Raw genomic sequence first — 18,122 nt, 5'->3', positions numbered from 1 at the left:
AAGGAGATCAAACCTCCACTTAAATGGTAAAGTAGTATATTTAGAAATAAGTGGAAGCTTTTCTTTTACTAGTGTTAATTATAGAGGACTTTTTGGATTACTGATTTGCTTACAGGAGGTATAAAATTATAACAGAAAAATATTCAATCATAATCTCATATTTCAAATGTAATCTAACCTCTTAAGATTCTCACTTAGGCTCATACTCATTAACCATTTACATAACTGTAAGTAGATTAAAAGCTTTTTGTTGTATTTACCTTTTTTCCTTTGAAGTTGAGGGTACCAGGTTGCTCCACGACCCCATAATACAAGCACATAATGTTGACCTTGGGCCTGTTCCACTGTTAACAGAACTTTCCTTTGCTTCTGTCCTCTATAACTATATACCGCCTCTGGGGGAAAAGGACTGTTTTATTTATAATGTCTAGTGATAAATATATAATGATAACCAAATTGTATACTAAGGTCTTGCATCTTATTTTAGAATCTACAATTAAGGAATTGCTCCAAATGATCACCTGTCAGTACAGTGACATCCACCACTCTGAGCAGCACATGGACTAGCAGGCCGGGCTGCAGCTGCTCCAGAGCCACAAACTCCACATTGCTCACTTCCTGGGGCGGCCGTGGACGGAGGTCTCGGAGATAGGAATGCTTTGAAGATACATATGCCAGTAAGTCTTGAAGTACAACATCACTAACTATACTGGAATCTGAAAGAAAACAAAACACACATACATACAAAAGAAGGCAACATTATATTTTCATGACAACAGAGTATTTCCTTATACATTTTACATTGTAAAATGTGATTAAATGTAAAACATGATTTCATTTCTACAAAAGAGGTTGTTCTGGATTAATTTAGATGAAAAAATAAACGATATTTTAATTGATTTATAATTATGTACTATCTCCAAAAAACCTTGCCCTGTTCCTTCACTTCTCTATTTTTTAACCAATTAACTGGAACCAACATCCCAGTTATTTTTTACTCCTCCAATTGGTTCTCTTATCCCTGATTTGATCACAGCTTTCCCAGCTATCCAGCACCATTCTTCCTCAAGACTTAGCATGTCACATCTGAAATGGTCTACAAGTCACCTGACTGACTTTCCCTGAATATGCCTTGTTCTTGCCCACTTCTCAGCCTCTGTCCTCACCATTTCACTGGCTGCGATGCTGTCATCCTCCTCTCTGCCTTCCCAAATACTACACTGAATAATAACCACTTAGGCTCCCAGGGATTTCTCCTTTTATCTCTAACTCTCATGTGGCATTTGAGTATGTGCTACACCAGCAGTCGGCAAACTCATTAGTCAAAAGAGCCAAATATCAACAGTACAATGATGGAAATTTCTTTTGAGAGCCAAAATTTTTAAACTTAAACTATATAGGTATGTACATTCTTATTAACTTAATTAGGGTACTCCTAAGCTGGCCTTTGCTAAAAACTCAAGGGGCCAAAGAGCTGCATGTGACTCGCAAGCCATAGTTTGCCAACCACTCTGCTACATCAAGCATGTCAAACTCAAAGGCTAACAGGGGCCAAATAAACAAGGTTTGAATTTATATGGGTCGCAAAAAAACAAAAGCTTCAATTTTCATAGAAACATAGGTTTATTTCAATACAGACATGCTGAATACAAAGGACTAAAATAAATGAGTAATCATTAGCATAAAATAATAGAACATTTTTAATAGAAATTAATATTTTTTCTTGAACATTAATTTACAAGACACTGAATAACTGCACAAATTAATAAACGTAACACAAATAAAACTATTTTTCTTGTTCTCCAAAAGCAAAATATTTCCTGTTGCGCACACCAAATAAGTCAGTATAAGACTAATGATGTGGCAATCAGCTGCTAAAATATTCGCTGCTAGTATTAGTGGAGAGAAATGGTGCACCTGCACGTAAGGGAAATAAAATGCAACAGAATTATAGTAATCAGTCATTAGCCAAATCAGTCATTAGTGAATGTTGTAATTCATTATTAATAATCCACATATATATAAGGCTAATATACTAAGACTTTGACGGCCCAACAAGTTGCTATGATGCACACTGACTACCAGGGGGCAGACACTCAATGCAGAAGCTGCCGTGATGCATACTGGCCATTTACAAAGAAACGGCACCACAAACCTGGTACCTACAAAGCATCACTTGGCTTCTCCCAAGTGGGACACAGGCCTCACCACCACCTCTGAGCAACCACCCAGCAAATCGCAGCCAATGCTACCAAGACCACATGGCACAAAATGCAGCCCACAGCCCAGCCCAGCCCAGCCCGGAAACTTTCGCTATGGGCGCTAGGTCTCCTATCAACAACGGGCTTTCCCTCCCTAGTGACTAACCTCCTTGGAGTTCCTTCAGCCCAAGAACATGCTTGCTTTACAGCCAGGTTCAAACATTTTATACTTCAGCCAAATGTCTGTGAAGCATTTTCCCGTGCCTCATCTCATTTGATCCTTACAGAAGTCCTGGAGTAGGTATATAGGAGACTTGGTGGAATCCTATTTTCTTTTCATTAGTCAGACAACAGAGATTTAGAAATTTTAGAAACTTGACCTGACTGAAAAGAAGTAAGAAATAGTGGACCTTGAAAATAACTTCAGGTTTTCTCACTGCACAGGATATAGTCAAACACTGCTGCAGTTAAATATTTTACCCTTTGTTCTCCCTGTGTGATCTATAATAATAATCTGCTTTGTGCTGATATTTACTGCTGTGTTGCTAACAATTACCTGAAAGAAAAGTTGGGGTGCTTCCCTTGGCTGGAAAAAATTTAGCTAAATCAGAAAGGTCTAATTAAGCAAGTTTATTTTATATCTATAAAAGGTTAAGTTGACTTGCACATGCAAGATACATATAAAGCTGTCACTGGCGCCAATTACACATGTGTATTTCAATCTGTCATTATCAATTGTGAATTTGGTTGACATTTCTATTATAGAGAAAGGGTGAATAATGATATTAAAATATTTCTTCTAATTAATTTTATTTCTATGTGGACTAATTCATGCACCAGACCAATAGTTATGTATAACAGGATATTGTAAAAATTGTCACAAAATTTTTATTAAAATGTTTTTTACATACTGTTATATTTGCTGGGTCACAAAAATATTAATTGTGAGCCACATGCAGCCCTCAGGCTGAAAGTTTGACATGTTTGTGCTACACTATAGTATTTCTCTTCATTGTTATATTGCTTATTTAATTAATCAGTCATTATCCCATTTAGATATTTTTCTCTTTATCTCAATATTTTTCTATTTTTTTTAATTGAGATATACCTACAATCCTTTTTTTTTTTTTTTTTTTTTTTTCATGCCCTGACCAGGGATCAAACCACATTGGGATGATGTTCTAACAAACTGAGCTACCTGGCCAGGACTATTGAGATAACCTTTATATGCAATAAAATGTGCACATTTTTAAATACATATTTTTTTTTTTATTTCAAAGAGAAAGGGAAGGGTACAGAGAGATAGAAACATTAATGATGAGAGACAATCACTGATTAGCTACCTCCTGCACATCCCACACTGGGTATCAAGCCAGCAACATGGAAATGTGCCATGACTGGAAATCAAACCATGGCGTCATGGTTCATAGGTCAATATTGAACCACTGAGCCACGCCAGCTGAGCAAATGTACACATTTTAAATGTACAAATTGATGAGTTTTGCTGTAGGGTATGTGCAAGAGGCAGCTATTCAATGTTTCTCATCAATGTTTCTAGCTTTTCAAAAAAATAATAAATCTTTATTGTTCAGATTATTACAGGTGTTCCTCTTTTTCCCCCCCTAAAGCTCCCCTCCACCTGACTCCCCACTCCACCCCATGCCCTTACCCCCATCACTGTCTTCATCCATAGGTGTGACATTTTTGTCCACTCTCTTCCCACACATCTCAAACCTCCTTTCCCCTGAGAATTGTTAGTCCACTCCCTTTCTATGTCCCTGATTCTATTATATTCACCAGTCCATTTTGTTCTTCAGATTTTTTATTCACTTGATTATTAGATTCACTGTTGGTAGGTATGTATTTGATGTCTTTTTGTTGTTCATAATTTTTATCTTTACCTTTTTCTTCTTCTTCCTCTTCTTAGAGAATACCCTTCAGCATTTCATGTAATCCTGGTTTGGTGGTGATGAACTCCTTTAACTTTTTCTTATCTGTGAAGCTCTTTATCTGACCTTCAATTTTGAATAATAGCTTTGCTGGGTAATCTTGGTTGTAGGTTCTTGCTGTTCATCACTTTGAATATTTCTTGCCACTCCCTTCTGGTCTGCATAGTTTCTGTTGGGTGGGGTTAATTTGCATTTTCTCTCTGATTGGCTGGTGGGTATGGCTGGTGGGCGTGGTTTGAGCCAGAGTGATGGTTAATTTTCATATTACTCTTTTATTAGGTAGGATGACTTACATTTAAGTCTTTTACCTATTTTGAGTTTATTCTTATGTGTAGTGTAAGTTGGTGGCCTACTTTCATTTTTTTGCATGTACCTGTCCAATTTTCCTAGCACCATTTATTTCATTCTTAATTTCTGCTTTTATCTTTATTATTTCATTTGTTGTGATTTATTCTGCTTACTTTATTGTTCTTTTGCTGATTTTTTAAGCTTGAAATTTAATTCATTTATTTTTTTTTATTGATAAAAACATTTAGCTAATAAATTTTGCTCTGATATCTGCCTTAAATGCATTCACTACAGTCTGACATGTAGTGTTTTCATTGTTTTTACTTCTTAAGCCCTACCTGGTTTGGCTCAGTGGATAGAGCTTTTAGCCTGAGGACTGAAGGGTCTCAGGTTCCATTTCAGTCAAGGGCACATGTTGCAGGCTCAATCCCCAGTAGTGGGAGTAAAGGAGACAGCCAATCAATGATTCTCTCTCATCATTGATGTTTCTATCTCTCTCTCCCTCTCCCATGCTCTGAAATCAATAAAAATATATATGTTTTTAAATACTATAATACCCAATTTGTAATCCCCTTTCACCCTGAACTTATGTTGTTACTATTAATAAATTCTCATTTTCAGCATTTGATCAGCAGGTTTGTAAGAATTCTATTTTATACAAGTTCCTGGTGTTTTTTTTTTAAATATGTTTTTATTGATTTCATACTCAATACTGAAAAGAAATAATTATTTATCTATGTAACAACTTGGATGGATCTCAGGGCATTATGCTTTCTGAAAAAACGCCAATCTCAAAAGATTACATTTAGATGTAATCTAAATTATTCCTGTAAATAAATATAATACTCCATTTATATTATACTCTCAAAATAACAAAGCTGAGATGGAGACCAAATCAGTAGTTGTCAGAGGACAGATAGGAATGGGACCAGGGGCAGCGATAACTATTAAAGAAGTTCCTTTGTGGTGAAGGAGCAGTTCTATATTTTTATTAAATTTACACATGGGATCAAATTTCATTGAACTACACACACACACACACACACACACAAGTGCATATGAAAACTGAGTAGATCTGTATTCTAGATAACAGTGTTATAGCACAGTCAATGTCATCTTCCAAGTATTAATATTGTCCTAAAGTTTGTAAGATGTCACTACTGGAGAAGCTGGGTGAAGGGCTCATAAAACTTTATGTACTATTTTTGCAATCCTTTCTAAGTCTATAATTTTAAAAGTAAATGTTTTTTAAATGATAAACCAAATGAGTATTATATTTATACTACTATGATTCTGACACCTATTCTGATGTATTTTTCCCATACCTCCAAGCAATTAATTCTGACACTATCTACCTTGAGATAGCATCAGACCCCACAAGGTCAGGGCACAGTTTAGGCTTCTCCTCACTCCCCCATCTCAGAAGCCAATCTTAAGTCCAAGCTGTCACCTATGTTTCTGATTCATCTACTAGAGATCAGAGGTTTCCACGACCCCTTCTTCCGATTTCATTAATTTGCTATTGGGGCTCAAAAACTCAGAGAAACATTTAGTTACACTTAGCAGTTTATTATAAAGGATACCATAAAGCCGAGACCGGTTTGGCTCAGTGGATAGAGCGTCGGCTTGGGGACTGAAGGGTCCCGGGTTTGATTCCGGTCAAGGGCATGTACCTTGGTTGCGGGCATATCCCCAGTAGGGGGTGTGCAAGAGGCAGCTGATCCATGACTCTCTCTCATTGATGTTTCTAACTCTCTCTCTCTCTTCCTTCCTCTGTAAAAAATCAATAAAATATATATATATATATTTTAAAAAGGTACCATAAAGGAGCTATAAGAACAGTTAGATGGGTAAGGTATATGAGTAGGAGCATAGTCCTTCCCCGCCCTCTCCGAGGACTGCACTCTCCTAAATCTCCACCGGTTCCACTACCATGAAGCTCTCCTAACCCTGCCTTTGGGGATTTTAGGGGGCTTCATTACCTAGGCATGATTCAGTAAATCACCGGCCACTGGTGACTGGTTCAGCCTCCAGCCCCTCTCTCTTGGGGGAGGGGTGCAGAAATTTCCAACCCTTTAATCACATTGTTGATTCCACTGGCAACCAACCCCCATCCTTAAGTGTTTTCCAAAAGGGGTTCATTATGAATATAAAGACAACTTGATCACTCTTATCATTTAAAAATTCCAATGGTGCTGAAGCCGGTTTGGTAGAGCGTCGGTCTGTTGACTGAAAGGTCCCGGGTTCGATTCTGGTCAGGGGCATGTACATTGGTTGCGGGCACATCCCCGGTAGGGGATGTGCAGGAGGCAGCTGGTCGGTGTTTCTCTCTCATCGACGTTTCTAGCTCTCTATCTCTCTCCCTTCCTCTCTGTAAAAAATCAATAAAATATATTTAAATAAATAAATAAATAAAAATTCCAATGGTTTTAGGAGCTCTGTGTTGGAAATGGGGACAAAGATAAAATAGCTATGTACATCATAATATAAATCCCAATGATGTGGGCTCTCTGGAGCAATCTCACATCTTTCTTCCTTCTCAGACCTGCATCTTTACTTTTCTCTTCTATGCTCTAAAAGTCCCTATGAGACTTGCAACCAGGGGAGCAACAGGCAGCGGCAACTCATCCTGGTCTCACCCCTTGGACCTGCCTCGAAGGCCCCCTTTCCTCAGACCGTTCAGTGAGCTAGCAGCAGCCGCCCTTGGCTCACTTCTGTCATTGTGACTGTCTTCTCAGTGAGCCCCTGCAGCCCAGTGTGGCTCCTTTCCCATACGTTTCTAGGGAGCCAAAGCAGAGCACCACCCAGGCTCTCTCCTGTGGCTTCTTATATGCCAAGCCCTTCCTTTGTTTCACTGTCCCCAGTTTTAATAAACAAACCCTCAAAATAATTATTTAAGAACACACACACATCAATCCCAGTAACACAGCAAATAATTCTAAAATGTATCTCTTAATTTCAAACCTTTCCTCTAAGTTTTGGACTCTGTCTTCAATCCTTATATGACATCTCCATTTGGATGCCTCAGAGATATCTAAAACTTAAGAAGACTGAAACAGAACCCTTAATTTCTCCAAAAACCTATTACCTCTACTAGTAGCCCTAGCTAGTTTGGCTCGGTGGATAGAGCATCAGTCTATAAACTGAAGGGTCCCAGGTTCAATTCCAGTCAAAGGCACATGCCTGGGTTGTGGGCTCGGTTCCTGTGTGTGGGACGTGCAGGAGGCAGCCAATCAATAATTTTTTTTTCTCTCATCAGTGATGTTTCTATCTCTCTGTCCCTCTCTCTCCCTCTTTAAAATCAATAAAGATTTAAACAAACAAACAAACAAACAAACAAAAGCTAGTTACTGGCCTTAGCCAATTTGGCTCGATGGATAGAGTGTCAGCCTGTGGACTGAAAGGTCCCAAGTTCTATTCCGGTCAAGGGCACATGCCTGGGTTGCCGGCTTGATCCCCAGTGGGGGGTCTGCAGGTAACAGCTGATCAATGATTTTCATCATTGATGTTTCTATTGCTCTCTCCCTGATGTTTCTATTCCTTCCTCTCTGAAATCAATAAAAAAATATATTTTTTAAAAAGCTATATACTAAAGCTAGAAACTTAATAGTAGTAGATTGCTGTTTCCTCATCATCAAATCCACACCATCAGAAAATCCTGTTAACTCTAGATGTCAAATCCATTCATTTCTCATGACCTCCACTAGCCTCCTATTATTGCTCAACCTGAACTATTATTAACTTTGTAATTCTGATTCCACTCATGATAAGACCTCCACAAGGTCTCTTACCATGACCTTTTGCTATTTTACTTCACAGCATTCATGATCACCTGCAAATACTTTATGTACATGTCTGTCTTCCACACAGGAACTCCACACAGGCAGGCCAGGTGTCCGATGCTCCCCTCTGCACCCCACACACAGTGCCTCAATAACACTTAAAACAAACATTCTGGACAGATGGGGAACTTGACTTTAGTTATTTTATGAGAATATGTCAGTGCTGACTTTCTGCTAACTAGGTTCCCTCGGATACAGGGAAATCCTGCCCTTTCCAAACACCACTGTTGTTCCAATAGTCATCCTTCTCTCTTTGCTTACTCCGCCTTTCCTGGAGAATTCTAAGTATTCAGAGATTGGAATTCCATGCTTAACCTTCATGTTATTCTAGTTAATCTCTTGTATAATCTTGTATACACTGATGGCTATTTTCCTGTGATACAGACTTAGGACTAGGATTCAAATTCTGGTCTATTGACTCCATAGTCTATAACCACCAGTTTACACTGTCTCCCTTACTTTCTTTCCGTTTTTTCTTTTTTAATTTCTTGAAGAAAAATATAGCTGCTGGTTTCTTCTTTCAACAGCTTATTTTAAAGAAGCAAAAATAGATGTCAGAGAAGGCAGGCAGTTTTTCCTAGCAATGGTAGATAGAAGACTCAAGCCACAACTGTCTATGATCCATGCTTTTTTCATTACCTCAAAGATTCCTAATCAGTCTCACAATTCCACAGAACTTTGGAGATCCATGGAACCACTTAGTATTATATGGAAAATTTTATGTCTGTCTACTTAAGTCCATTATTCTGGAAAAATGACCCATAGCTTCTCAAAGAGGCCTGTGATTCCTTAAAGTTAAGGACCACCATGATACTGAATCTCTAAGAAAATGAACATGAACCCAAATATATTTTTTAATATATTTTATTGATTTTTTTTACAGAGAGGAAGGGAGAGAGATAGAGAGTTAGAAACATCGATGAGAGAGAGAGTCATCGATCAGCTGCCTCTTGCATGCCCCCCACTGGGGATATGCCCGTAACCAAGGTACAATGCCCTTGATCGGAATTGAACCCGGGACCCTTCAGTCCACAGGCTGATGCTCTATCCACTGAGCCAAACCAGTTTCAGCCCAAATATTTTAAAAAATACATATGATCTACAATGTACAAGCTGTTTGTTGCTGCTGTTGTTGTTTTGTCAATCCTCACCTAAGGATATTTCCCCATTGATTTTTAGAGAGTGGAAGAGAGAGGCAGACACAGAAACATCGATGTGAGAAAGACGTATTGATTGGTTGTCTCCTGCACATACCCCTGACCAGGGCCTGAGATAGAGCCTACAACCTAGACCAGAATTGAACCCAAGACCCTACAGTCCACAGGCTGGTGCTCTATCCACTGAGCCAAACCAGATAGGGCTGTACAAGATTTTATAAATTCTATTTTCATTCTCACTATACAAATTAAAGCAATACTCTCCAGAAAACATTTTTAGAAAACATCTTATATAATTACCATTTTAACTCTACTTTTTTCTAATATGTGTATATATTTTAAATACTAAGATATTATATGTAAAATGTGCCTTACACTCTTCAGGCTGGACAGACGAATAGCTCCCAAGATTTAATAACTGAGTGGTAAATGTTGATTGTAGTACTGTCTCACCAACCCAATGATCTTCACAAACAGTAACATCTAGAAAGGGGAGGAAAAAAGTTCTGATCATTACCTAAGTTCCTTCATACTATCGTTAACTTACCAACCATAGCTAAATAATATGCCTGCCTCCACATACCAGGCAATTAAAGTTCAATATGTTAAATGATCTGCTAAGGCACCAAATGATAAAATAGCAAATCCAAAATCTGACTCTAGGTATATCTGTATGCAGGTAAAATTTTAAAAAATGCTTCTGTATGTGCAAATAGTATCACCAGAGAAGGTCACTGCTCCACAGAGAACATTACTGGCTTTGTTTACATAAGATGCATGCTGCAATGTGCGTTTCTAATGAAAAGAAATCTTCGGGACCACGAAGCAAACAGTAGTTCCGAAGCAGTGGTGCCTAGGAGAGTAAATAGTATCCAGTATGCATTCACTCTCTGCTGCCAACACGTGCATATAACATAAGGCATTCTTGAAGGACTTGGATTAGTTTTCCCTAAAAGCATGGTAATCATCTCTGGGTGTTAAGAGTGAAAGACTTTGGACATAAGGAATGCTTTCTAAAGGGGGAAAAAACAATCGTACATTCTAAGATAGAGAAGAATCATTTAGTGGAACTAAACATACCAACAGGTAGAAAGAATTCTAAATAGAGCAAAAACTGTAAGTTAGAAGCAGAGAGAGACAGACTGATCCCAGGCAGGATAAATTCAGTGTAAAAAATGTTAGAGGTATAAAGCAACTGTTTAGTAGAAACTACTGATAGTTTTCTTTTTCTAAGCTTGAAAGGCTGACCCTCTCCCTCCTCTCTATCACTTTTTCTCTGTAGAATCAACTTCCTCCTGGTTTAAGATTCTCTCTTAAAGTGCCAACAAATGAACTGTAAAAATTATGAACAACAAAAAGACATCAAATACATTCCTACCATCAAGTGAATCTAAAAATCAAGTGAATAAAAAATCTGAAGAACAGAATATAATAGAATCAGGGACATAGAAAGGGAGTGGTCTGACAAATATCAGGGGGAAGGGGGTCTGAGGGGTATGGGAAGAGATTGAACAAAAACCTTACACCTATGGATGAAGACAGTGGCAGGGGTAAGGGCATGGGGTGAGGTGGGGAATCAGGTGGAGGGGAGCTATGGGGAGTGGGGAGAGGAACACCTGTAATAATCTGAACAATAAAGATTTATTATTTAAAAAAATCTGAGGAACAGAATTAACTGGTGAATATAATAGGATCAGGGGCAAAGAAAGGGAGGGGATTGATAATTATCAGGGGGAAAGAGGTGTGGGGGTGCAGTAAGAGATTGGATTAAAATCGCACGCCTATGGATGAGGACAATGACAGGGAGGTAAGGGCAAAGGGTGGGGTGGGAACCGGGTGGAAGGGAGCTATGTGGGGAAAAAGGAGAAACAATTATAATAATCTGAACAATAAAGATTTATTAAATTAAAAATATATATATTCTCTCTTAAAATGACATATCTCTGCTTCAGTACAATGTGTATTGATTTTAAATCAATAAGGAAATGTAGAAATATATTAAAATGACTGATATCTCTGCTCTAATACACTGTGCATTGATTTTAAATCAGTTAGGAAATGTAACAAAATATTAAATTTCTTATGTAAGGCAAAAGAGCAGGACAAAAACACTGTGTTCTTTATGATCCTAATAATACTGGTGAGGATTCTGGAGTCCAGGTGAAATTGTCCTAGCTTTGCCACTTCCTAGAAATGTGACATCGGGCACACTTCTCTGGGTTTGTTTCCTCAAACTGAAAAATGGGAATAACAACAGGACCTTCCTCATAGAGTTGTAAAGAGTTGGTATATATGTAAAGTATAAAACAGGGTTTGATACACAGTAAATTCCCAATAAATATCAGCATTTATATATGCATGCATACAAATTTTAAGAAAGACACCCAGTAACATTCTAAAACTCCACTGGTGGCTATATGAGGTTGGTATGAAAGCAGGAGTTTCCCTTTCCATATTTCCAAATGTGATTAATAGAATATCAATATCTTAAAAGTGCAATCGAAATTCTATATGGGATCCCTTAATAAGAATATAATGTGCACAGCATTATTAGGGATTCAGTAAAGTAGTAGAAATGCTGTCTTTTCATCATAAAACTGCTAATAGAGTTTAAGAAAAGGATTGGAAATAAGACATACATAGACATACCATAAGAAAACAAAGAAAAAACCTGATGATGTGACCTAAATGCTAACACAATGAATGAGGAGGAGGAGCAGCCAGGGAAGGCTTGGCAGAGATGAGTGGAAAGGAGGGGCAGAGCTGAGAAGGCTGGGACACAGGCCAGAAATGGCACGGCAGAGAAGGCCAGGCAGCGGTGGAGGCCAGCGGGAAGCTGTGAAGGATCGGTCACATGGAGCCCAGACAGGCAGGGGAAGAGGGAGCCCTCCAGCAGGAGGGAAAAGCCTGCAGCTTTATAAACTCACTGCCAGTTCCACAACGGCCTCACCTGTGAGTAAAATGATGTCTCCCAGGAACACTGTAAAGGCCCAAAACGCAGCCGTCCTCCACAGAAAAACCCGCTTCTTCACTGCAGACTGGTCAGTTACCTCAACTGTTGCTAACGGCACTTTAGAGCCCGAATTTGGTCCAGATTTTATACTTATTTCTTTCACATGACATGGAGATAGCACCAGGACTAAACAATTATACTTCTGACTTTTGGAATCACAATTTCTTATTAAAGTTGTCTCTTTAATACCCTTGAATCCCGACATACTCCTCTGGTCCTTTGCTGCAGTGGGACCTCCTGCATCAGAAACCAACTTCGTTTTCTTAGAGACGTGGCGGACTTCGAGACGGCCGGATTTCCCTTCAGAGGTCCCGTTCTGCTTCGTGGGACTTTTGTGGGAGGCATTTACTTGAGAACACAGGATTCCGGACCTACATGGCTCAATACATACCTCATTTGATGGCAGTTTATCTTCAAAACCAAAAAGTTCTTGAGATCCCACATTTTCTTTAAGACCTTTACCAGACTTTATGTGAATGTGGCTACTTTTTGTTTCAGGAAAAGCAGGACTGAAAAGTTCAAGGGAATATGCTTGGCTTTGCCTCCTTTCATATCTTTCTACAAAATCATCAACAGGCTGAATCAAATTATCTTCAGTTATTTTTATTTCCCCAGGACTTGCTTCAGCTTCCACCTCCGTGTTCACTGTCCTTTTATTTATAGAACTCTCCCCTTCATTTGTCCTTTGAGCTAAAAAGGCAAACTGGCTGGAGGTCATTACACTGAGGAATTCCGTGTCAGTAGATGTCATAAGGTCCAAGACCTTCCCGACAGCTCCCGCAGCCCTGGGCTTACCTCGTGTGGCCAAAGAGCTCTTTTCCAGACCCCGGTTCTGAGTTCCATGATGCTCTGTTGGCATACACCTTATGCCGATAGCTCCTGGCCCTGTATTAATCTGCTCGGTATTACACACCAAATCCCAAGCAGCTGCACACTCATGGTCTAACTGAAACAAATGTTTTTGGACATTTTGACTACACATATGTGATTGCTGTTTATGCTGTTCAACTGTGATTTTCTTATTTTCACTGAAAAGCTTCTGATATTCTTCCTCTCCAGTTAAATGCTGAACTTGGCCCTTACATCCACATATTTGGACATCAGATTTAGTTATGTCACTCAGCCCTAAGGGGTAACTCTTCTGGAATTTTTGAGTCTGTGTTTCGGAAATACAGTGTATACAGTCATCTTTCACAGAAACAGATCTACTCAGAGAGCTTCCTAAAAAATGACCATTAAGAAGATCTGGAGGGGCAGCTGCTTCTAGGATTTGATAATCTTCCACATTTTTATTTTTGCATTTTTCATCCTTCAGATGTAAAGAATGTTGATTGTATAAAAGCTGAGCTTTTTTCCAGGGGTCAGTAGTAGATATTAAAGAAGTTGGTTCCTGTGATACCATCATTTTCAATGGACCACTTGGAGCACCCCAAAAAATGTGGATTTCAGAGCCTCTATTCATGGTTTCTAAAAAAAAATGAAAAATCTAAAATTAGTATTTTATCAGATTTTTATATTTTGCACGGGGTGGGGAGGAGGGTGTCCCTCAGCCTGGCCTGTACCCTCTCCAATCTGGGACCCCGCAAGGGATGTCTGACTGCCAGTTTAGGCCCAATGCCTGTGGGCAGTTGAACATCCCTCTCACAATCTGGGACTGCTGGCTCCTAATCACTCACCTGCTTGCCTGCCTAATTGCCCCTAACCACTCTACCTGCTGGCCTGCTCACCCCCAACTGCCCTCCCCCACCAGCCTGATCACCCCCAAGTGATCCCCACTGATGGCCTGCTCATCCCCAACTGCTGTCCCATCCTGGCCTGATCACCCACAACTGTCCTTCTCTCTTGGCCCCTAAATGTCTCTACCTCTGACCCTACCACCATGGCTTTGTCCAGAAGAATGTTTGAAAGGTCTCCTGGAAAGTCTCCCAGTCTAATTAATATATTATCCTTTTATTAGTATAGATAGAGGACTGTTGCATGGGTGGGAGCCGGCTGGTTTGCCCTGAAGGGTGTCCCGGATCAGGATGGGGGATCCCTTGTGGGGGGGGGGGGAAAGCCTGGGCAAGGGGCTGAGGCAGTTTGCAGGCCAGCCATAAGTGGGCCAACAACAATTAAGACTCAAAAACAATAGGAAGGTTCACATAACCCACACAAGGGACATTCCTGAAGCACCTAGCTCAGGTAGTGGGAGACTAAGCCACTGAGCCCCACAAGACACCAGATGAAGACTGGGAGGGATAACAGATCTACCTCATACAAGAAACAAATACAAAGAGGTGGCCAAAATGAGGGGGGAAAGAACCAATGCCCCAAATGAAAGAACAGGAGGGGAAAAAAAAAAAAAAAAAGAACAGGATAAATGGAGTTAAACAATTTACCAGATGGAGTTCAAAACAATAATTATGAAAATATTCAAGGAACTTAGTGAGAAATTAGACAGAAAGATACCAAACACCTTAAAAAATATATAAAACATGTAAAAGAACCAGTCAGAAGTAAAAATACAATATTGGAAATGAATAATGACTAAAAGGAATCAACAGCAGGCTACATGTAGCAGAAAACTGAATCAGCAACTTGGAAGACAAGGTAACAGAAAATAACCAATCAGAAAGAAAAACTTTTTTTTTTCCTAAATATGGGACAACATGAAGTGTGACAACATCTGCATCATAGGTATTGGAAGAAGAAGAAGAGAGAGCAAGGAATGAAGAATCTATTTGAAGAAATAATGATTAAAAACTTCACTAAGCTGGTGAAAGAAAAAGACACACAGGTTTAGGAAGTGCAGAAATCCCAAACAAGATAAATCCAAATAGGCTCACAGAAAAATACATCATAATTAAAATGATAAAGGTTAAAGACAAAGAAAGAGTTTTAAAAGCATCAAAAGAAAAGCAGTTACTTACTTACAAGGGAGGTCGCATAAAACTGTCAGCTGATTTCCCAACAGAAACTTTGCAGGCCAGAGGGACTGACATGAAATATTCAAAGAGATGAAAAACAAGTACTTATAACCAAGACTACTCTACCCAGTAACATAAAATTAAAGATGAAATAAAGAGCTGCCCAGACTAGCAAAGCTAAAGAAATTCATTACCACAAAACTAGTCTTACAGGAAGTGTTAAAAGGTCTTTAAAAAGATAAGAGCCCAATTGGTGTGGTTCAGTGGTTGAATGTCGACCCATGAATCAGGAGGTCATGATCTGACTCCCATTCAGGGCACATGTCCAGGTTGCAGGTTCAGTCCCTAGTAGGTATGGCATACAGGAGACAGCCATTCAATAACTTTATCTCACATCACTGTTTCTTTCTCCCTCTCTCTTAAAAATCAATTTTTAGAAAGCTTTTTTTAAAAAGAGAAACACAGAGAATCCAAGATGGCTGCACAGGTAAACACCTAGCCGCAGCCGCACACAACCATTTCAATAAAATACAACTAAAATATAAAATGGACATTACACAGAACTACAGGAAAGTCGACTGACTGGAAATTCTACAACGAGAAGCAAGGAGAAAACCAGAAGGAAGAGCGGAGGAGCTGTAAAAGCCCAAGGTATGGAGACACGCGGCACGCAGAGAGGACAGAGCCAGAGAGGAGGGGCGGCTGAGTGCTTGGCTGGCATTCCCTAGCGGGAAGGAGATAAAAGCTTCAACTGTGCTGAACCCCAGACCCAACAGCACTGAACCCCATTTGTAGGCCAGACCCGGGGGACCCAGGCTCAAACAGAGAGAGCCTGGGCTGTGAGGTGGAATACCAGGGGAGCGGCGAAAGGCAGAGCCCCTGGAGACGCGCACATTGCACGCAGAGGACGGACTATTGACTCTGCTGCTAGATTGCCCTGGCGGGAAGGAGACAAAGACTCCAGACTGTGCTGGACCCCAGTTCTGACTGCTCTGAACCCCAGTTCTAGGCCAGACCCTGGGGACCCAGCTCATACAGAGAGAGCTGGGCTGTAAGGTGGAACCCCAGGGGAGCGGCGAAAGGAGGTCCCGGAGGCACGCATATTGTGCGCAGAGAAGGGACGGTTGGCTGTGCCGTGGGATTGCCCTGGCAGAAAGGAGACAAAAGCTCCAGACTGCTCTGAACGCCACCTCCAACTCCACTTCCAACTGAACTGAACCCCAGTTCCGGGCTCATTGAGGGAGAGCCTAGACTGTTTGGTAGCAGGCGAAAATCGAGGGCACCTTTCTCTCAGAGGTGCTTGCAGCGAGTACTGAAGGACCCTGGGGAATACTGAGACTCAGGAGCCGCATAGGGCGGGGCTGATGGAAGCCAAGGCTGTAGGCTCCACCCTGAAACTCCGTCCCATCAGGAAAGCTGTGAAAATGCTGAGACAAGAAAATAGATCACAAACGAAAGAAATGGAGGACAAAAAGCGACTGGAGATAGAGTTCAAATCTACGCTTATAAGGTTTTTCAAGAATTTCCTAGAAAAGGGCGATAAGACCTATGAGGATATGAAAAGGAATCAACTAGAATTAATAAGGGATCAACAAGAAATAAAGAATACATTGTCTGAAATAAAAAATATTATACAGAGTCCAAAAACAAAATGGAAGATCGCAAGAATCAAGTCAAAGATTTGGAACATAAAGAGCCAGAAGACACTCCTCCGCAGAAGCAAGAAGGCAAGAGAATCCAGAAAATTAAAGATAATGTAAGAAACCTCTGGGACAACTTCAAGCAAACCAACATCAGAATTATGGGGGTCCCAGAAGATGAGAGAGAGCAAGATATTGAAAACATACTGAAAGAAATAGTGACAGAAAACTTCCCCCACCTGGTGAAAGAATTACACTTACAAGTCCAGGAAGCGCACAGAACTCCAAACAAAAGGAATCCAAAGAAGACCACAACAAGACAAATCATCCGGTAATTAAAATTTCAAGAGCAAAAGACAAAGAGAGAATATTAAAAGCAGCAAGAGCAAAGCAGGTAGTTACCTATAAAAGAGCACCTATACGATTGTCAGCTGATTTCTCAACAGAAACCATGCAGGCCAGATGGGAATGGCAAGAAATATTCAAGGTGATGAATAGTAAGAACCTACAGCCAAAAATAATCTACCCAGCAAAGCTATCACTCAGAATCGAAGGCCAGATAAAGAGCTTCACTAATAAAAAAAAGCTAAAGGAGTTCATCACCACCAAACCAGAAGTATATGAATTGCTGAAGGGGGTTCTTTCAGAAGAGAAAGTAAATAAAGATAAAAATTATGAACAACAAATACATAACTATCAACAAGTGAATCTAAAAACCAAGGAAATTAAAAAAAAATCTGATGAACAATATTAACTGTTGAATATAATAGAATCAGAGGTATGGAAGGGGAGTGAACTGACGATTCTCGGGGGAAAGGGGAGGGGGGGTGTGGGAAGAGACTGAACATAAACTGTGCACCTATGGATGAGGACAATGGGGGGGTGGGAAAAGGGCAGAGGGTGGGGTGGGAACCTGGTGGAGGAGAGCAATGGGGGGGTAAGGGAGGGGAGAGGAACATTTGTAATAATATGAACAATAAAGATTTATTTAAAAAAAATAAAAAATAATAAAACTGAAAAAAAAATAAAAATAAAAAGAGAAACACAGTTATAAAGAATAACATGGCAACAAACATGTTCCAATCAGTAATCACTTTAAATGTAAATAGATTAAATGTTTCAATCA

At 39.8% G+C, this 18,122-nt stretch overlaps 1 protein-coding gene across 5 annotated transcripts in view; it reads right to left on the bottom strand.

The window, feature by feature from the left end:
• The window catches only part of SHLD2 (shieldin complex subunit 2), a 117,366-nt gene that overhangs the window by 43,838 nt on the left and 55,406 nt on the right, over positions 1–18,122 (bottom strand). For all 5 annotated transcript variants that reach the window (XM_084904157.1, XM_084904160.1, XM_084904159.1 and 2 more), the window contains 4 exons: positions 12,388–13,917; positions 9,813–9,920; positions 522–716; positions 261–395 (listed from right to left, as the gene is read on the bottom strand). In XM_084904157.1, coding sequence (XP_084760283.1) covers positions 261–395; positions 522–716; positions 9,813–9,920; positions 12,388–13,912 — 1,963 coding nt within the window. In that variant the 5' untranslated portion in view covers positions 13,913–13,917. The remainder of the gene's footprint in view (positions 1–260; positions 396–521; positions 717–9,812; positions 9,921–12,387; positions 13,918–18,122) is intronic.

This window comes from Pipistrellus hanaki (assembly GCF_964339955.1).
Source record: "Pipistrellus hanaki genome assembly, chromosome: 14".
Classification (NCBI taxonomy): domain Eukaryota; kingdom Metazoa; phylum Chordata; class Mammalia; order Chiroptera; family Vespertilionidae; genus Pipistrellus; species Pipistrellus hanaki.
This window is presented reverse-complemented; position numbering and strand designations above follow the sequence as displayed.